Source organism: Ipomoea triloba, chromosome 7 (assembly GCF_003576645.1).
Source record: "Ipomoea triloba cultivar NCNSP0323 chromosome 7, ASM357664v1".
Lineage (NCBI taxonomy): Eukaryota > Viridiplantae > Streptophyta > Magnoliopsida > Solanales > Convolvulaceae > Ipomoea > Ipomoea triloba.
The window spans coordinates 14,750,899-14,773,636 of NC_044922.1; the positions used below are offsets into that span (position 1 = coordinate 14,750,899).

The window sequence follows — 22,738 nt, forward strand, 5'->3', positions numbered from 1 at the left end:
TGGATATTGTTGCGGCATCGAGGAGGTGATAATCCAAAGCAAGGTGTGGAACAAAAATGTGTTGGGAATATTTTTAAAAGAAAATCCAACCTGGAAGCTAGAATTAAGGGCATTCATGAATCTGTTTATTACAACAACTCTAGGGGTCTCCAGGTCCTCGAAAATAAACTGATTTTTGAACTGAATCAAGTTTTGGAGCAAGAGGAACTTCTTTGGTATCAAAAATCTAGAAGAACTTGGATTCAAGATGGGGACAGGAACACGACATTCTACCATAAATCTACCCTTATCAGACATAACCGGGCTAGAATCCGTATGCTTAAAATTAATGGTGAGTGGAGTTCCGATTTCAAAGTTATTGATGAGCATATTTCTAACTTTTTTATCGATTTGTTCAATAGGAGGACTCCAGGGGATACTAGCCTTGATCAGGTGTATATGGGTCCCAAAATCACTCATAGTCAAGCCGTGTCCCTCTCCCAAGCTGTGGGTACTCATGAAGTGAGGAGAGCGGTGATGGAAATGAAGAAATTTGGAAGCCTAGGTCCCGATGGGATTCAAGCTGCTTTCTTCCAATCATTCTGGGAAGGTGTTAAAACTCACATCACCAAGTTTGTCAATGATGCTTTATTTACAGGAAGGGTTCCTACGAAGATACTTGAGGCCTACATTACTCTCATCCCCAAAAAAAGAACCCTGAGTCTGTTGCGGATTTCAGACCAATTACCCTCCTCAATGTCTGTTTCAAAATCATTTCGAAAGTAATCGTCAACAAGATGAGTCCCATTATGAGAAAGCTCATTAGTCCGTTCCAAAATAGCTTCCTCGGGAGGTTCACAATGGACAATATTATTCTCGCGCGGGAAATCATCCACTCCATGCGCCACAAGAAAGGTAAAAAGGGTTGCATGGCCATTAAAGTCGACTTTCATAAAGCTTATGATAGTATCAGCTAGGAGTTCCTGGAGGCGACTCTCGAGGACTTTGGTTTTCCAAATCAGCTCATCCGCTTAATCATGTTCTCGCTCAAGGAAAGCGTCATTACTTTGTTTTGGAATGGGGAAAAACTTCCTTCCTTCCATCTAGGATAAGGTCGTCGGCAGGGCAACCATTTAGCCCCTTATCTCTTTATCCTTGTCATGGAAAAATTATCTTAGGCGATCCAGACCAAGGTTAGTAAGAAGAATTGGAAACCTATCGTGGTTTCGAGAGGCGGAACCAGCGTTTCCCATATGTTTTTCACTGATGACCTTATGCTTTTTGCCGAAGCCTCCCAAGGCCAGGGTCAAATCATCATGGATTGTCTTGAAGATTTTTCAAAGAGCTCAGGTTTGATTATTAATGCTAATAAATCTAGTATTTTTTGTAGTCCTAACACTTCGACAGGGACGAAATAAGGAGCTGAAGAGGATTATGGGCATCCCGATCTCAAATAATCTTGGGAATTACCTGGGTATCCCCATCCTCCAGAGAGTTTCTAAAAGGACTTTTGGTTATATCCTGGAGGGCATGAAAAGAAAATTAGCTAATTGGAAGTCGGATACCCTCAGCCTAGAGGGACGCAAGGTGCTTGTCTAATTAGCACTTGCGGCGATGTCGGTCTATTTGATGCAGGTCTTTAAACTCCCGATAAGGGTTTGCAATGATATTGATAAAATTTGCAGGAGTTTTCTTTGGGGAGACTTGGAGAGCAAAACAAAAAAGATTCATTTGGTGGAATTGAATGAAGTTTGTAAGCCCAAAGATATAGGTGGTTTGGGCCTTAGAAGATGCACCGATTTTAATGAGGTTCTGCTTGCTAAGTTAGCCTTGCAAATGAATACTTCAAATGACAAGCTTTGGGTTCACATCATGAACGAGAAATACGTGAAGGATGGGAACTTCTTCATGGCTCCTATCCTACATAATTCTTCTTGGGTATGGAGGAGTATTGTAAGCGATCGTTCTACCATCGAGCTGGGAGCAGCTTGGAGGGTAGGGTCCGGAGAATCGTTGAACTTTTGGTCTGACTGGTGGGTTGGGAACAAACAGCTTGGGCTTCTTGATAACGTGACAATTTTAGATGACACGACAAATGCTAAGGTAAGTGACTTCATTCTCCTTAATCGTTCTTGGGATTTTGACAGGTTGCAGAACTTACTCCCCCACGAAGAGATTAACAAGATCAGGAGCATTCCCCTTCCCCTGGCTGATCATATTCCAGATGCACTCTATTGGCCAGCTTCCCCTGGAGGTACGTTTTCTGTTAGTGAAGCCTACAGATACATTGCAGGGAATGGTGAAACGCAGGAGGTGAATAAGGTGTGGAAGACGAAGGTCTCGGAGAGATGTCGTATGTTCTTATGGCTAGCAGCGAAAGATAAGCTTCTCACCAATGCTGTAAGGAAAATGAGAGGGCTTACCGATGATTGTAGTTGCATGGGGTGCGGTGAAGATGGCGAAAGCATTGACCATATTCTTATCCATTACGACTTGGCGAGGGAATACTGGAGAAAGTCTTACCACCCGACCAATTTCAAGTATAGTCAGACTACTTCCTTTGCGCCGTGGCTCAAGGGCAACTGCTCCTCAAACACCACCATGAATGGCATCCCATGGAGCTTAACCTTCAGTTACATGTGTTGGGAGCTACGGAAGGCCAAAAACAAGAGGATCTTCGAGCACTCTTCGCCATCCCCGGAGGAAATCGTGCGCCGTTCGGAGTCTTATGCTAAAGAGGCAATTTCTATTGGCTACAAAAGACATCCTGATCCGAGAGGAAGAATGCGTTGGATCTACTGGTCCCGCCCGGATGAAGGTTGGGTTAAAATTAACACTAATGGTGCTTTTAAAAAGAATACTTGTCTTGCTAGTGCAGGAAGATTAGCTCGTAGGAGAGTGGTTATTTGGGTTGGTGACAAAAATTGGGGCAACTAATAGCTTTGCCGCGGAGCTGTGGGGCCTAAGGGAGGGTCTACGGATGGCAAAACTTAAGGGGTTTAAAGGGTTGATCGTGGAACTGGATTCGGAGTCAGTCGTCTCCTTGCTGCAAGGAGAGGTCAAAGATCAAGGATTCAAGGGTTTAGTTCGACTCTTATTAAAGATTGTACTTTCTTGATGGGTTCCTTTGATAAGATTTCTCTCCAGCACATTCTCAAAGAGGGGAACAAAAGTGCAGATCACCTTGCAAATCTTGGGCAATTGGGTACCTGGGGAACTACTGTTCTACACACGCCTCCGGCTAGCATTGAAACGATTCTTGCGGCTGATATTGTTGGTGCCAGTTATGTTAGAGTTTGGTAACTTTGCTCTACCCGCCGTTGACGGGCCAATACCACCAAAAAAAAATGGGAGGGAAGAATAGTATAGGAATAAAGTAATTTAAATTTTAGTGTTTGATTGGCAAGAATAAAATTACTAAAAATTTCAATTTGTATCTATGAGAAGTGGAAAGATCAAAATGCTCATACTTATTATTATTATTATTATTATTATTATTAAATAACAAGTAAATTTGTGTTAAAACTATAATGCAATACAGTTGTTATTTGTATACTTTGGATATAAACTTGTAACACTAGAACATATTTAATAAGTCCCAAAATTTACATAACCATGCAACGTTAAGTTTCATAAACTCACATCCAAAAAAACTTTATAAAACTAAAAGTACACAACTCAATTAAACATAATAAAATATTAAACATTTTAAATGCTTACATCCAAAAAATATCATAGAAGAGTAATTTTGTCTCAATGATATCTATTTTTATGTTAGAAAAGAAGAGGGCAATTTTGTCTCAATAGTATTTTTTTTCTTCCCAACTAATGCAGAATTGAAATACCAAAGAGGACATGAAATTCTAATTCCACGAAAATGAGGGAATTGCCGGAATTGCAATTCTCTCTAACCAAGAGAAAAAATTTGCTTGCCTTCGGAATTATGTGAGAATTAGGTAGGAGTGGAATTCTAATTCCCTCCAACCAAATCGGCTGTAAGATTTATTAAACATTTGAATAATAATATTAATCATCATACACAATTATAATACATTTACGGCATGTTTTGTTCATGGAATAGGTCAATAATGGAATTGAATATCATTCTCAAGAATAAACCTATTTCATTGTTTGTCTTGACCATTTATTCATGTGAATAGCATTATTAGGAATGAGTTATTCTCTTTGCAGGGGGAATAGTCATTCCTAAGGACCTCCTGGTATTAGCTATTCCCAAGCACTCGGGAATAGCTTTTGTATTATAATGCCAAAAATGTCCTTTACTACACGTGCTTATAAATATAATATATATATATATATATATATATATATATATATATATATATATATATATATAATTTATTTAATATATTTATAAAAATGTAATAATTAAATATATACATTTATATAATACATTGGGTAACACTTGTGTGAGACCGTCTCACGGGTCTTAATCCTTGAGACGGGTCGGATCGGTCACATAATTTGGGTCATATTTAGTTTGTGGGTTAGTTATGTTTGAGCTATTTTTTTAACAATCAAATATGGGCTTTTTAAGCCCAGTTTTATTAATTCATTTTTATCAATTTTTCGCTCCATTTTTCGCGTTTCATGTGTCCTTCCCGTAGAAATTGTCCGAGCAGCAGAGTTCCCTTCCATTTTTCATCTAACTTTTAAATTTTCTCTTCACAAAGGTGCACTTTCTTCACAATCTCAGGTGAGATTTTGTTTTTGATAGTTTTAATGTGTAAAATGTGTTAGGGTTTCGCTACTACACTTCGATTCTTCCGTTTCTCGCGGCACACTCTGATTCTTCCATTTCTCGCTGCGTTCTCTGTTATAACGAGGAGTTTTACGTTTGCAGTAATTCGAATTTCGTTAGCAAGAAATATTTTGCCACCAAAACCTCTTACTCTCCGCTTCTTCAATTATTTCTCGAGGTTCGCCGTCGGTAACTGCATATTACTCTACGCTTCTTCTATTTAATTTCTCTCATTATGTTCGCCATTACAACAAGGATTTTTGTGTTTGCATGCAGTAAGTCGAATTTCGTTAGCCAAAGATATTTCGCCACCGGCAACTCTGCCTATTAATCTCCGTTTAATTTTTTGTGATGTTTGCCATTATTACAGGGAGTTTTGTGTTTGCAGGAACTCTGCCGAATACTCTTCGTTAATCGTCGTCGGTAACTATGCCATTTTTGTAAAATCACATAGAGTTGTACATAGGTATATCTACTTGTCGACTGAGTAGTATTAGATTTATGAGATAAAATATTATGTTTAGTTATACATTGTTGATTATTCATTTGTGATATGAAGTTGTATATTTGCACTATAAAGTATTAGATTTAATGCTTTAAGTATTGATTATTCATTTGTGCTATGAAGTAGTATATTTGTGCTATTAAGTATTGTGTTTCATGGTTAAAGTGTTGATTATTCATTTGTAATATGAAGTAGTATAATTGTGAATCATTCTCTACTCCATGCAACATGAGACCATTTGTTTCATTAAAGTATATTGACATGCTTGAACAACACTCTTGTAGTCTTATGAGGTGGTGATTATAGTGTTTTAGTGTTTCTGCTTGTTTTGGTCAGATATGTACATCTTCTCAAGGCTGAAATGTGATTGATCAGTGATCCATATGAAAATTTAATGGCGGTTAAAGTGTTGATTATTCCTTTGTGCTTTGAAGTAATAGATTTAGGCTATTAAGTATTGTGTTTGATGACTAAAGTGATGATTATATATTTAATGTTGCAGACAGGGTATTAGATTTTTTTCTTTTATTATGGAAGATAAAAGCAACACCAGGAAGCGGGGCAAAAATGTAATTCAATGGTTTTTTTTATGACAAGTGTTATATTTTTTAATCAGAACTATTACATTATGATTGTTTAGTGTTATCTTCCATTTTAATGCTCTAAGCATTAATTAGATTTTGACTCATAAGTAACATTGTTATTGCAGCCTTGACGACTTCATCTCACACTGTCGACCAAAAGGTTTATGTCATTTGGTCTCATCATTTTCAAATTTACAAAAAGTTGATGATGAATCAATAGGATTTGGGAGCTGTTTTTTTTTTTTTTTTTTTTTGAAACACAACCAAACCGATTATATTAAATCTCCAAAAAATCCAACCGAGCAATACAAGAAATATAACGGTTACAAGAGTAAGTTGTTCCATAATTTTGAAGTGGTTGGTAGAGAATTTTAATGGTTTTAGCCGTATGCTAATCATTAACTCTATTAATAGTTTCGTCGTTACACCGGATGATGTTTTTCAGTTTCCAAGGTATGAGTCTACCCCAATCTTGACATTAAAACATTATAAAACAGTGGTGATTATGGATGAATGGAAGGAGCAGTTTGGAGTTGAGAGCAACACATCCATTTTAAAGCTTGAAGAATTGCTTAAGGATAAGTTATCTTGTGGTGGTGATGACTTCAAAAAAAAGCATTTGTTTTGTATTGTTTATCAACTTTCCTTACACCTAATACTAATAGGAAAGTAGACTTAACTGTTGTGAAATCTTTAATTAATGTTGGAGAGATTGGCTAATTTGATTGGAGCCAATGTGTTTTAGATATACTATGCACAACAGTGTCAAAATACAATAAGTCTACTACACAAAAGAATGTTAGTGGATGTCGTCTACTACTGCAAATTCTATATTTCGATAGATTGAAATGGTGGGGGATAGCCCAACCATGCATTCTTCCTTTGTTTCAACATTGGATATATGAAAAGCTAAAGCAAATAATGCTTGAGGAAATATCTGCTAGAGTTTTTGGGTAAGGGAACTTGGATAATTCTACTTATCCTATTAGTAGTAGTAAGGTTGCTACTAAATTTGTGGATGAAGTTCTTAGAGAGAGATCAAGTAGTAGAAGTTGTTATGAAATCAAGGAAGAATCTTCAAGAGTTATCAAGCTCACGATCCCTAAAAGTGAACTTGATAACAATGAAATATACAAAATGGCAAAAGATGTAAGTATTAGTTCATGTCTTGTTTACTAGTTACATAAGTATTATATTTTTTGATTAAAGTATTATATTTTTCTAATAAAGCTAAGTATTACATTATTTTGTTTTTTTAAAAGGACATACATGAGGTCTTTCTCCTATTGAAAATGGATATGACAGTTATCAAAAGTGTGCATATGAAGAAGGCTATGAAACTAAAGGGACAAATGAAGGAGAAAACACTTGAGAGCTCCACACAATGTCGCCTTTCATAAGATAGCCAACTTTTTTTTTGAGATTCTAAAGTTTTAGAATATGTGGATCAGGTAGTTAAAAATTTCTTGGCTATGAAGAAGTTATCTGAGTAAATGCCTTCATTTGATCTATTGATACCATATGAAGAACTACTACAAAAACAGTGTGAAGAAAATAATGATCGGATGGTAATTAATTGGCTTTACTACTTTACTACTTCAATAATCTAATATTATATATTCATTTTGTTGTGGACTATAGGCAAATATAGTAGCTGAAATTGATGATGATGATGGAATTGAAAATCATATGGTAATTAATTGACTTTACTGGTTTAATATATTACTTAATTATTCATTTGTGCTATTAAGTAGTATATTTGTGCTATTAAGTATTGTGTTTGATGGTTAAAGTATTGATTGTTTATTTGTGATATGAAGTAGTATATTTGTACTATAAAGTATTGTGTTTGGTGATTAAAGTAATGAATATTCATTTGTGATGGTTAAAGTGTTAGATTTAATAGTTAAACTGTTGAATATTCTTTTGTGCTATTAAGTAGTATATTTGCACTATAAAGTATTAGATTTCATAGTTAGAGTGTTAAGTACTCATTTGTGTTATAAAGTATTAGTTTTAGGCTATAAAGTATTAGATTTAATGGTTAAAGTGTTGATTATTCAGTTGTGCTTTGAAGTAATAGATTTAGGCTATTAAGTATTGTGTTTGATGATTAAAGCATTGATTATATAATTAATTGGTTTTACTACTTTACTGCTTTATTGTTTCAATAATCTAAGATTATATATTCATTTTGTTGTGGACTATAGGCAAATGTAGCTGCTGAAATTGATGGTGATGATGGAATTGAAGATCATATGGTAATTAATTGACTCTACTGCTTTACTACTTTACCGCTTTAATAATCTAAGATTATATCTTAATTTTGTTGTGGACTATATGCAAATATAGCAACTGAAAATGATGTTGATGATGAAGTAAATGCTGATGATAATGGTTGGCATATTGAAGAGGATTGCCCATTTGTTTATCGATTTGTCAACAACAATAAGAAAATGTTATCTAAATTACAAATTCTTGAGTTACATCTTCTTGATTACTATTTTGTTCATGCTAAATCATTTATTGAAGAGTAAGTGAATATTTTAATACACTTTTATCTTCATTAAAGTAGTTAGAAGATGTTGTCTAATTGCTTGATTCTTTTTTCAGTGTTAATGAAAATGTGTTTGCATTTGATGGGGAATTTTTTGTCCTTTGAATGACATTGCAACCTTGAATAATAATGAAATGATATGCACAACTGTTATTGATGGATCGTATTTATTGATGACTCGGATTCAAGATAGCATGATCTGCTATTTCTTTAGCATTAGACTCCCAATAAGTTCTTTTTCTTTTTAAGTAATTTTTTTTCTTTTAAAAAGTATGATAATTGTGTTAAAAAGTATTGTTGCAAGTGTTATATAAGGATTTAAAAGTATTACATTATCACTAAAAAACATACATGTTCTTTCTAATAGTTATACTTGAAAAATATAATTGAGAACATTAGAGATGGAGAAAAGAACGTAAAGTCCATTATAGGATGTTGGAATATATGGATGAAATCAAACTACAGGGAGTTGAATACAAATGATTTGGTAATGATTGATGAGCACAAATGATGAGTGTAAAAAGGGTGTAATGTCGTTCCGCTGAGGATTGGTGTTATGGCACGAAATTGTGTGAATTACCAGGCACTAGAGTATATGAATTTATAGAATCCAAGTAACAAAGACTGAATGATGTGGAATAAAAGAAAGCAATTGATTAAGGTGAAAACTATATGTTAAAGGTATGGGTCAGATTAGGGGGATTGTAACCTTGATGTTCTAACAAACTCAGGATTAGGGAAAGAATAATTAACCAAGGGATATATGGGCAATGCACAAAAGAATTCTACTCAGCTACTTTCGTAATCAATAAGAGAATTAGGCTAAAATTGCCCCACTATCGTGATGCATCAATTATAACCTTAAACACCTAAGCATTGTAAGCCCCCAAAATTACCTCTACTTTCATAGCAGGAAAATTAGGTTGAAATTGGTAAGGCTCGAGGTCTCCATCCAACTTTCATTGTAATGGATCCCTCTCCTAGACTAGCAATTAATTGTGGGCATCAATCAATAACAAGTAGAAAGAAATCCCCAAATCAACATAAACCCTAGGTAAAAGATTCAATCCCTTTATGCAATTAATTACCAATTGAACATCAAGATTAACAATGGATCCCTAATCCAAACCCATAAACGAACTAATCCCGCATGATGGGAGTAAACAAAACAAAGCAATAATTAATAACCATAAACATTGCAAGAAATATAAAGGAAAGAGAAACTTAACTGATAAATAACAAATCCAACTTCAATCCAAGATTCCAAGCTTGAAATAAAATAATCTAATGTAAAACTAGTCTAAACTATGCTTGGGAAATATAAACTAAAAGCTAGGGTTCAGAACTCTGTAAGGGAACTTCCTTTAATTGTAGAGAATATGTCAAATATATAGGAGGTAGATGGGCCTTGGCCCATTAGGCATCTTCCAATTCTTTTCCAACTTGTATTCTTCCTTGTAATTCCCTTTTCTTCCAGAACTTGTCCAAAATGTTCCAATATTCTTCCTTTGTTGTTCCTTGTAGATAATTCAGCACTTGGACAATATAACACACAAACAGTTCCCAATTTCACTAGGATACAGAAAATAGCATTCAAAACAACTAGAATAAGGGGTGAATAATTGTACAAAATAGCAGATATCAATGATTTGATTTTTTAAATTTAAATTTATAAAATAAATCAGGATTTGAACATTATATTTTATTTGATTGTAGATATTCATGCCAATCTATATGGACAAACACTACTTTGTTGCTGACATCAATTTTGTAGCAAAGAAAGTTCAATGCTTTGATAACAAAAAGCATGATTAAGATATGAGTGCAAAATATATTTATGCAATAAACGATAAGTAAGTATCATACTTTTTTTATAATTTTTTTTTTTTTGCTTAATATGATAATAATAGTTTGGGTGTTTAATTTTATAGCAATTGTTGATGGAAAAATTTCTTGAGTCAAAAAGTCATAAGCATGCTGGAGATGTTTTGTTTTATGATATTGAGAATGTGTCATTTAAATGGTAAACAAGGAGGTAGAATATTGATTGTGGTGTATACATGATGCATCACATGAGGAGTGTTATGTTGATTTTTTTTAATTTAAGTTTTAATTTATTTTCTTGTTTGATTCAAAGTTGCCATTAGAAGGAAGTTGAGGGCAGAAATTTGTTCAGTCATTATTTAGAATGCATTAAATGAATTGAAAGAAAATGTGAAGAATATGGTGTTAGATTTTGCAACAAAAAGTCTGCATGGAAAAAGAAAAATGTTAGAGAACCAAAGAAGAAGTAAACTGTGTGTTAGTGATTAACTTTAGATGATGACTGGTGATTTGAATACATTGGTGATTGACTTTAAAGAAAGTAAAATGTGTGTTAGTGATTGACTTTAAATGATTGATCATTTGAATATATTGGTGATTAACTTTAGAGGTTTGGTGATTTGAATATATTTTGAGTTCAAAAATGACATTTACGTAGTAAAAAAGAAACTTGACATTTACATTTACATTTGACTTTAGAAATTGACTTTACACTTATAGTGATTTGAATATATTCTTTATTAGTATGGCATTTTCACTCATGAGTAGTAAAAATTTGGTTATAAGTATTACTATTTTTGCTATACTTAAGTATCAATTTATTCCTCAACTAGTATCATAATATCTAAGTAACAAAAATATTGAATCAAAAGTATTACAATTCCACCCGAAAAATATCACAATTCCAACCAAAAGTATCATAATTTTAACATTCAAATAGATCACAATGCAACATCTAAGTAACAAAAGTATTGTATCAAATGTACTAAAATACTACTAAAAAATTAAAATAAATGTGGATTAGGAGTCTTTGATCCAAATTCTTTGAATGGTTGTGAACTTGTGTTGCTACTCTTCTTTTTCTTCTGCTTCTTCTTTTTTTCAAAATGACCTTTGATTCTTTGTTTTCTCCCCTTTGTAGTAGAACAGGTGGGATCTAGTACAATGTTTGATGAACTTGAAACAACAATATAATATCCTCACCTTGTTTGTTGAATCCTGTGAACACATCAATGCATTTATTGTCACAAAATTTCTATTATATCCATCTTCAATAATTCTTTTTGCTTCATCATTTCCTTTGCATTTCAACACAATAGCATAGTATTTGCGTGACATTTAATGACTCCAATTAATGCAGTCAATAGGTCGGTAAGATTCTATATGTAACCTATCCCATATCTCACTCTTAGGAAACTTTGTTCACTTTTTCATCACATAATGTTGAGGTATTTGCTCTATAGAATTTTGTTGGTCCCGATGGGTAGAGGAGTGAGTCTAGAGGGGAGGGGGGGTTGAATAGACTCACTAGGTTTTAAAAACTTTTTGCAAGTAGAAACCCTTAAGAAGAGTTAGAACTTGACCAAAGATAAACGCAGCGGAAATAAAAGGTTCACTACAAAAAAACGCATTTTTAGCGACTGACTAAATTCGTCGCTAAAAGGGCAAAATCCGTCGCTAACGAGTTTAGCAACGGAATCTGTCCGTAGCAAAAACCCTCTCGCTAGAATTTAGCGACCAAATTTTTTCCGTCGCTAGAATCTAGCGACGGAAATATCCGTCGCTAAGTAAAATAAATCTGTCGCTAAGTTCTTTCCGGCGACAAATTTATGGTGAAATTTGCGAGGGAATAACGACGACAACTTTTGTCGCTAAATCTAGCGACGAAAAATCCGTCGCTAAATCAGGAAAATATCTATTACTAATTTCTTAATTTGAAGATTCGGCGATGAATTTGAAAGGGAATAGCGACGGATATTTCCGTCGCTAATTATATATTTTATATTAAAAAAATTATTATTTTAATTAAAATCCCTATTTTTTAATTTACCTGTTACTTTAAAATCTATCAACACACTATATATAACACTACCTAATACTATTAAATTAACATCAAACTTTATATCATCATAAAATTAAACTATTATCAAACTTTATAGTAACACAATAATTCAATCAAACTTTAATACAATAATATATCATCAAAACACAATATTGTAAAATACAAAATGCAATTAAACATAATATATGAATCCGTCGCTAAATCTATTGTTATTTTCGCGTTATTTTGTAGTGGTTATCGGTTTTTAGTATCACTTTACACCGTTTTTATAGTTGAGAAAATATTAGGCTTGGTTCGTGAGTATGCAATGCAATAGATAAAACAATAAGTAAAAAGAGATAGAGAGAGGGGTTTTTATAGTGGTTCAGCTGTTAACGAAGCCTACTCCACTCTTCTTCACAACTTGTGAAGGATTGCACTATTATCTCCTTTGATAGTACAATATCTTCCCAAAACGTGCTCCTTTGATCACAAAGCTACGCATCCACGCTTGTGTAGGTTTTTCAACTTCTCCAAGTTTACTTCGTCTTTCTACTTCTCCCAAGTAGAGGTTGGTTGAAAGGTTGAACTTTTCTCCAACTTGTGAAGGATTGCACTATTATCTCCTTTGATAGTACAATATCTTTCCAAAACGTGCTCCTTTGATCATAAAGCTAGGCAGCCACACTTGTGTAGGTTTTTCAACTTTTTCAAGTTTACTCTGTCTCTTTCTACTTCTCCCAAGTAGAGGTTGGTTGAAAGGTTGAACTTTTCTCCAACTTGGAAATCTTGGCTTGAGCTTCTTGAATCAACACTTTGAATACGGGTAGGGGACCAGCCCAGCGGGAAAGGGGAAGGTTGGTCCCTGTTGAACTGAGGCGCGACCGTCTATATTGTTGGGCTCTAGTCGAGAACTGAGGCGCGTCTTGACTTGCCTCCGCTTCCTGGTCATTGAAAAAGTCCATGTATGGGTACATTTCACGAAAACCAGTAAAAGCGCGATTTCAGGCTTGATTGTTCCGGTCACCACAGACGGCGCCAAAATGATAGAGTAAATACGCGAATACGTAACGATAACGATCGTAGACAGATATGGTCAAATATACTCTTATTGATGATGGAGCAGGTACAATAAGAGTACAATGTGTTTTTACCCTAGGGGTAGCTCGGTCAACTTGACAGTGGGTCAGAGGTCTCCGAGCTACTTGACAATTATATAGGAAATAGCCCAAAGTCCTTTCACATGCCATTTAATGCCGTATATATAGGGTGTTAGGGACAGGTGCCGGCTCTGTGGCATGGGTGCTGCGTGGTAGGCATGCACCGAGCAACAGTCGGGCCCTCTACCCACGGGCCACATGTAAAGAGGATAAGGGGCACGGTCCCACTGAGGTAAGCTCTAAGGACCGCAGCCCGGTTCGACCCTCCCGAGCTATTGTTCACTCGCCCTCTGCTTGGTTCGTGCCCTACTAGGTAGGTGGGCAAAGAAGGTCGGATAGACCGGTCAAAGACAGGCCGGTCATAGATAGGTCGGTCCCTATGGAATAGCATTCCTATATATGGAATAGCATTTCTATTCCTTCAAAATCTATTCCATGAATCAAACATGTTGTTAGTTCATTAAATAGACCAATATAAAATAACATTTTGTAAAATAGACTTATTCAATTGTTTGTTTTGACTTTGTACTTCAAAAAATAGCATTCAAGAGAATGAGTTATCCCCTTTCCAAGGGAACTAACTATTCCCAAGCACTCCTTGTATTAGTTATTCTTAAGTTCTCTATAACAATGCTTTAATACAAAAAAAAAAAAAAAATCCTCTTTACAAACACACTTATATTTTATTATGCGCGCACACATATATAATATATGTATATTGATTTAACTTTTATAATTAATTGAATATTTACATTATCTATAATACATTACATATATTAAAGTGTGTATTCACCACCATTACCACCACCACCACCACCAACAACAACAACAACAACAATTATTATTATTACTAGTTTTTCACGCGCATTGCGCGAATGAGATAATGCCCAATGTTTATTTTTAAATAAGTATTTCAAAGTATATCAATGCAAGATTATATAGGAGATGTTCATGTATATGTAATTGAATATTGAATTTGTTTATTTAAATCGATAATTCAAAATTTATGAATGCAAGATAATATATGAGAGATTGATTATAATTGTCACTAAAATAAATGTTTGCAATTTTGTAAAAACGCTAATCTAAATACTTAGTCTAAAATGATAGTATAAATAAATACTATTTATAAATTAATGAATGTTTTTTTGATAATGAATATATTTTTTTGAATAAAGGCATTGTAGACATCGAATTATAGATTAAAGAAATGTATATTTATTATTTTTTTTGGCTCTAACTACTAATTTATTTAATTTAATAAGAATAATAAAATGCGGTATTTACTTTTGAATAATATACTTAACATATTTGTAGTATATGTTCAATAATATGCCTAACTTTGATTGGGATGGGGTTCGAGCCTAAGACCTTTCTTATAGAAATTAATGGGTAAGTTAAAAGTTAACGGAATATTAACGGAAAAGAGAATATTTAACGGAAAATGTAACAGATAATCATATAATTAAGGATAGCATAGTATTGGTTGGACGTGGTATTAATGTTGATCCTCTATATCCATTATGTCATTCTTTTCAAAAAACACCATTACACCTCTTCAAACTTTGCTCTCACACCTGCAGGTTATGGGATGCTATTTCAGATCTCCCATTGGTTTGTCCTGGTGATGGTTTTACTGCATTGCTTTCAAAGGTTATTGAAGGGAGAAAGGAGGTGGTTGTCCGTGAATGCTTGGCACTCTGTTGGTCTATATGGAAATGTCGAAATGATTTACTTTGGAGTAACAAGACATGGGAGCTGGGTGAGGTGGTACAACGGTCAAATGCTTTTGCTTGTTGAGTGGAGTATGGTGCAAGATGATCCAGGTATTACATTAAATGATTCTGCTGAACATGCAGTTGCCCCAACCACTAACAATGGTGTTACTATTCACGTAGATGCATGCTGCGGTTTTTCCAAATAGAGAGGAGGGTTTTGTGTCAGTTGTTGTGCATGAGAGTGATGGGAGGTTCTTGGCAGCGCGTAATAGTCCAGTTCGGAGCCTCCGGGATCCCGTTCTTGCTGAGGCAATGGCCATTAAAGAGGCTCTCTCTTGGGCTAAAGACTGTGGTTGGCAGGAGGTGGCTATTTATTCAGATTGCTAGGTTGTATGCAATTTATTGAAAGGCACTTCGCCGAGTTACTCTTATTCTGGCTGCGTCGTTAGTGATTGTGTTGCTCTGAAACTGTGGTTGGCAGGAGGTGGCTATTTTTTCAGATCAGCGAATACGTTGGTTCATGTGTTAGCTAGAGCAACGGCTTCTAAGGTTGGTTCTCGTACTTGGTTTTTTACTATCCATGATTGTATTCAGCGTTTCCTTTTGGTTGATTAATATATTTCGTTTGGTTGTTTTTCAAAAAAAAAAGGATAAATTAGGAAATCTCAAGGAAAAATATAAATCTAAATAATCTGAACTATCTATTTGATTTAATAATTTGACCGTCATTTTTTCTACCCATTATAGGCCTAACTTTCTTTGGCTCTTATTAGTATAGTAGATTATTATTATTATTATTATTATTATTATTATTATTATTATGTGTACACACATTGCATATACATATAGTGTCACGCTTGTATAAGACCGTCTCACATATCTAAATCTCTGAAACGGGTTGAATCTATGATAGGTGTGTTGTTACTTATGATAGAAATCATAATAATTATTACAGAAAATTGAATACCAATTTGAAATAAATAAATTGTTACTTGTAATAGATATCGTAATATTTATGTGTGAAATTGTGATAATATTTAGGATAACATGATTGCTACTAAGATAAATATTATAATATTTATAACTGACATTGTGATACTTACAAAGTATAATTCTAATTTAATATTGTAATATTTATATGTGAAGTGTTACTTATGAAAGAAATTGTAATACTTATATGTTAAAATTGCGATATTATTTAAATTAAAATTGATTTTCACTAATGATAAATATTGCAATACTTATCATTGAAATTGTGATACTTAACATCCAATTATTTACAATCCAGGTCTAAGACGATCTTATATAAGTTTTACTCTCTCTCTCACACACACACACATATGTATGTATATAAATATGTATATATAGTATCCAATATAAAGGCCATTTATACATTTTTAAATACATATTTTATTTATATTCCTTAAACCAATCAAATATAATAATGCATTTCTCGAAGTTTATTTCTTCATCGAACCAAATAATGTTATTACTCTTGTATTTTTATCAATACAATTCTATTTGTGAGTTGTGACATATTTTATATACTAAATCATTTATATTCCAAGTTGACTAAATATGTTACATATAGAAGTAAAATTTTAATATACTCTCCAGTATTTAATACATAATAATATATATAGTAATAATTAATATACATAGTAATATATTAATTGTTAGTATAGTAATATACACACTATGTAATTCATACATTGTAAATATACAATTTCTTTTAAAGGTTAGATATTCAATATTCAAAAACCTTAACCAAAAACTTTAGAGGTGTTTTGGTTCAATGAATGTTCTCTCAAAAATCTTACATAACGAATAATATACGGAGAATTTTTTATTTTTTATTTTTTTTATAAAGAATGAAGCAAAATAAAGTTTAAGAACTTTGTAATTTTTTTTTTTTTGCAGTAACTTTACATTCTCTATAATTAAATAAGAGCATGCGATATTACAATGTGTATAGATTCTGTGAGATAAACTGAACCAAATATCTTCCTAAATTCTATTTTTTGGGACTTTTGGTACAATTAAATTCCAATTCATTCATATATGGTTAGTTTGAATTATGATCATGTATATACTTAAAAGGAAAAGGAAAAAAGATATGATTAATTGTACTGTCTAATTAAGTAATTACTTAATCAAATCAATTAATTTTGTTTTCAAAAAAAAATCAATTAATTTTAATTTATCATATTGTCTTTCTTTTTCTTAGAGTAAAACTCAAATTCTGTGATATAAATAAAATAAGAAATATGATATTTGTCATCATTCAATTATATCAGTTGCCACTTTTCATTTATTCCAAAATTAGTTTTTGGTATTTGAATTCTATTATGGCATGTTTGGTTGGATGGAAAATCAATTTCATGAAAAATGGTTTCCAGAAAGTTGAGGAAAATAAAAGATTATGTTGTTTGGTTGGATGGAAAATGGTTTCCATGAAATTTGACTTTGCAAAGAAGAAGGAAAACAAATTCCTAAGTAGAGTTAGTATTTTGTTTTCCAAGGAAGGTGGGAAGAAAATATAAGCTTTGGACTATTTTACCCTCAATCAAATTTATTAATTACACATGTATATATAGCCAAACCATTATTACTAAGGGTATATTGGTATTTATATTTATAATTCCTTACCATTTCAAATCCAACCAATTCATATTCCCAGTAATTTCTTTTCCACCCACCAAACAATGGAATCAATTTTCCTGGTAATTTGTTTTCTATTGAATTTGAATTCCATTTCATTCAAATATTTTCCAGCGAACCAAACGAGCAGTTAGGGTTGAGTTCAGATCAAAAAGTCACTTTGTAAATAATTCAGAGATTAATAAAAAAAATTATTTGCAGACAATTATTAAGGGACAAAAAATTACAATATTTCAAAAACTGTTTTTTTTTTTCAGTAAAAAATATTTCAAGCTAAAAATAAAATATTTTAAAAAATCAATGCTAAAATAAAACAAATCAGAATCGAGTTAGGGCTTAAAGAGTTATAGGAGTCTATTAATTCAATACTTTTTGATACTACACGAAGTCACCAAACAAAGCGCAGTATAGTATAATGTCGGTTGGTACAGACTCCGACGACCTCCAAGCTCTCGCCACCGCGCAACGCCGTGAACTCATGGCGGCGGAAGCCATGGAATCCGACTTCGAATTCGCATTCCACCTCCAACTCCAGGAAGCCTTAAACGCCTCCCTCTCCCTGCAGCCTTCCACCTCCACCGATCTCCCGGCGATACCGCCTGACAACAAACCGTCATCATCCGCCGCCGCCGCCGCCGACGGTGAAAGTCTGAGTTACACCGCCGCCCTGTCGCAGGAGCTTGTGAAATTCCAGCAAGAGCTCGATGACCAGAAGCTTTCGGTGACGGAGTTCAAGAAAATCCGAGACGATCTTCACCGTCGGATTCACGACCAGAAGTTCGCCGAGGAGATCATGCGGATTCCGGAGGATGAGTGGGAAGATTGGGGCGGCGACTTTGAGCGGCCGTTTGGGGAAGGGAGTTCTAAGAGTGTAAACTCGGAGGTTTTTAGGGTTTATTTTAAAGGTTTGATCGAAAAATGTGGCCCGAAACACGTTTTGGGTGGGATTGGCGTTGCAATTTGCGATTCCAGTGATCAGTTGCTATTTGAATTGAGTAAACCGTTGCTAGGAAGTGAATTAAATCGACATTGCGTCGAGTTTAAGGCCTTAATAGAGGGTTTGAACGCTGCACTCTCCTTGGAATTGAAGAGAGTTGTGTTCTATTGCGATTACCGGCCCATACACCGTTTTGTGAGTCTTCTATTCTCTATGCTTCCAATTATTGTATAGTTATCAGTAATATTCCTTATAAATTTTTGATATCCCAATTCATGCATATTTTTGTAATCATTTTGCATATAATGTGCTTGTATGGTCATGGTAATGGAGTACAGAGTGTCTAAGTCCAAAACTTTTTGCTGCAATTCATCTTAGTAATGTTATGTTCAGAGGTTAAAGTAATGTAGGAAATCTTTTTTCAGTTAAGAGAACAGTTTGCTGAAAAACAGGTATGGAAGTGCAGGTTACAGGCCATTGGTCACCTAAACAGCGAAAGGTTGCAGCTTTAGTGAATCAAGTGAATGCGTTACGGGGGAAATTTGTAGTGTGCAACCCATCTTTTGTGGCTCGAAACGAAATTAAGTTTGTTTTTAAATCTGCACGGGAAGCGTTGGATTCTCAAGTTAAGAAACAGGCAGAGTCTACTGCTTCTAGGGCCGTGCGTGAGACTTGTGTGATTTGCTTAGAGGATGTGGAAGCTGTCGAGATTTTCTCGGTTGATGGTTGCATGCATCGATATTGCATATCTTGCATGAAGCAACATATAGAAGTGAAATTGCTTCATGGGGTGTTGCCTGTGTGTCCTCACGATGGCTGTAATTCGGAACTGAGAATTGATAGCTGTAGGAAAATTTTGACGCCTAAGCTTATTAATATTTTGAACCAACGCATCAAGGAAGCTTCGATTCCTGATGGAGAGAAAGTCTATTGTCCTTATCCCAAGTGCTCTGAACTGATGTCGAAAAGTGAGGCTTGGGAATACTCAAGAGGGGCCGTTGTACGCTCCATATTAATAAATGGAGCTAGGACGTGCACAAAATGTAAGAGTCAGTTTTGTATTAATTGCAAAGTTCCATGGCATGATAAAATTAGTTGCAATGAGTACAAGAGAATGCATCCAAGCCCCCCAGAAGATGTGAAGCTGAAGAGTTTGGCTGCCAAGAATCTGTGGCGACAATGTGTGAAATGCAACCATATGATTGAACTAGCTGCCGGGTGCTACCACATGACTTGCAGGTAAAAATTTATATCCCCTAGTTCTCTATGTTTGATGTGAATATATGAAGCTGTTGCTTAATTAAAGTGGTTCAAATTGAAATTTTTTGAATCCCCATTTACTAGATGACTCCTGTACTTCTGGTTAGTTTTCTGTCTAGACCGTCTTTTCCTATCAAGATCAGAGTGTTATGCAGTTTCACACGCAAATGAATCACCTTTAGCTATTTAGCTAGATAATTCCTGCCATTCTGGTTAGTGTTCTGTCAGTACAAATCTGTTGCAAATCCAGACACCAATGAGGAAAAACAGAACTGAGACTATTGAGTTTATAGTGACTGGAAAGTGTGGATATTTAGCGTATATTTGTTTGTTGTAAAACCTCAGTTCCTTAATTTAATTTTCTGTAGTTACATGATCAAATATTGGTTGGCCGTGTTAGGATTTTTATGTCAATTTTTTGGATGACGAAGGAAATTCACACCCACTACCTAAGGGTGTGCACTAGGTAAATCCCGCCTTATGACTCTAGCTAGGGTCAAATCAAGAAGGCCAATAGGTTTCCCTCGCAGCCACTATCCGAGTGTGTGCACTAAGTAAATCCTACCTTATGACTCTAGTCCGGGTCAAATCAAGAAGGTCAATAGATTTTTCTAGCAGTCATTACCCAAGTGTGTGCACTAGGTGAACCCGCCTTGTGACTCTAGTCAGGGTCAAATCAAGAAGGCCAATAAGTCTCGCTCATTAAGAGTCAAACTTGTAACCGTGTAATTACCAAGCCAACAACCTGACCAACTTGGCGAGGGTTTCTCATGTTTTTTCTCTCATTATGTAACTAGAGATTGTAGCTTTGGAATTTATGGACCTGTATTCCAATTCTTGTCCTTTTTTGGGCATATATGATGCACTCAATTTTTAACAGATGTGGCTATGAGTTTTGCTACACTTGTGGAGCTGAGTGGAAAGACAAGAAACAAACTTGCACGTGCCCTCTTTGGGATGAGGATTACATCATAGATTCAGACGAGGATGATGACTTCGAGGACGATGACTATTATGATGATATGGAAGATTTTGGTTCCGAGTCAGACTATGATGAAGTTGATTACTGGTGACTAGTGAAGGTTACAATTGCATCTTATCTCCCATTGGGGACCTGAATATACTGGTATTTGCCAAAGCTGGTGTCTTGACACATCACAATTTAACTCACCTTTGCTTTGGTCTGTACATGAACTCCAAGGGATGGTTTTGGCTTTAATTTTTAACCTTTTTTTTGTTGGGTTTCCCAATGTCTAACTTTTTTTGCTGCTGTGGCGTTGTGATTTTAGAACATTTTATGTGTGCAGTGTCATAACTTCATCTGTCTGTCTGGTTATTTTCATAAGATCCATACAGGGTGGAATTAATGCACCACAAATATTGTAGCGGAATTAACACGTCTTTCATTCTACGCTGAGCCCAACAGGTGTAGTGTCTATTGGATGTAGTAAATCGGTGGATAGTTGTCAATCACTTTATTATTATTTTTAAATATATAATATTTGAGGTATGATAACATGTATTTTGAATGTTGATAGAATTAAATGACTTGGGGTTTAATCGAATCAACTTAGCTCACATAAAATCTCTGAATATTACAAGACTATTGTAGGGATTGAACTTGTATCAATTTAGTTCGAATAAAATAGGGATAAAATGGATGATTGAGTAGAATTGTAGTAGTATTAGAAGGATTAGAGTTAGAATATTACAAGACAATTGTAGGAATTAAACATGATGTTGGTAGGAGAATAAGACAAGATGTTGTAATGACTACTGTACCAACTGATTGCCTTCTCTGGTAGATGGTTTGGCGGCTCTGGTAGACGGTTTGGCGGTTGTCGGTCGTCAGATTATGGTTAAAATTGATGTCAAAAGATTATTGTCAGAGATGGTTAAAATTGATGTCAAAATCCTAATGACCTGTATTAGCAAGTCATTTACCCGTTTTTGAACATCATTACTTTAATATAACATGTTAAACGGTGAAATTGTACTTTTAAAAAGTTTAGAGGCTAATTAATTTTTTAGGTAAAGTTTAGGGGTTTACTTGACCTTTTTTCTTATTATTAAAATATTAACAATTAGTAACTGTAATAAATATCTAAAATTATTATTGATATACATTTATATTTTTTTATAGAGTTAATACTACAAATGATACTCTGACTATTGACTAGTACTCCTTTTAGTCTTCGACTTTTAATTCGATCACAAATGGACGCCTGACTTTCATTTTTTAACACAAATAATCCTCCATTAAAATTGTAGGTCTGACTTTTATTTTTACCACAAATAATCCTCCATTAAAATTGTAGGTATCTGATTCTCGAAATCACAAATAAAATGAAAAATACAAATAATAATAATAATCCACGAAGGATAATTACAACTAAGAAAAATAAACCTCTAAAAGATTGAATAAACCTGGAATCTACTTGGGGACGAACTTGGATGATCTTGGGTTGGTTGGAAGCACGAGTAGTGTTGCCACTGCCCTTAAAATCTTATTTACCGCCTCCCGGGTTGCTGAAGCGTTGCGGTCTAGGTTTGCCAGGATAAAACGTACTACTATACCGGTGTTTGAGCACACAAACTTGGTATCCGGCGAACATGGGATGATACGCTGATGGCTTGAAGGAAAAGATGAGCAGAGTTTTGAGGGTAGAAAGCAGTGTATCCGTGTGGTATCAAGTGTGTTATACCAATCTGTTGCTCACCAACGAAATATATAGTGGAGGATGGGATTA

At 34.4% G+C, this 22,738-nt stretch overlaps 1 protein-coding gene across 1 annotated transcript; it reads left to right on the forward strand.

The window, feature by feature from the left end:
- Positions 1 to 18,164: 18,164 nt before the first annotated feature.
- Positions 18,165 to 21,379, forward strand: LOC116025654. The gene is made up of 3 exons (XM_031266966.1): positions 18,165 to 18,923; positions 19,195 to 19,967; positions 20,869 to 21,379. The coding sequence occupies exons 1-3, from the start codon at positions 18,207 to 18,209 to the stop codon at positions 21,059 to 21,061; spliced, it is 1,683 nt and encodes a 560-aa protein (XP_031122826.1). The 5' UTR covers positions 18,165 to 18,206; the 3' UTR covers positions 21,062 to 21,379.
- The last annotated feature ends 1,359 nt before the right edge of the window (positions 21,380 to 22,738 follow it).

What these genes read in the sequence shown, in the direction of transcription:
- LOC116025654 (XM_031266966.1), top strand. Translation starts at nt 18,207, where the DNA reads ATGTCGGTTGGTACAGACTCCGACGACCTCCAAGCTCTCGCCACCGCG. An exon ending in ACCGGCCCATACACCGTTTT is followed by an intron (nt 18,924 to 19,194) that starts GTGAGTCTTCTA and finishes ATGGAAGTGCAG; the next exon opens with GTTACAGGCCATTGGTCACC. An exon ending in TGCTACCACATGACTTGCAG is followed by an intron (nt 19,968 to 20,868) that starts GTAAAAATTTAT and finishes AATTTTTAACAG; the next exon opens with ATGTGGCTATGAGTTTTGCT.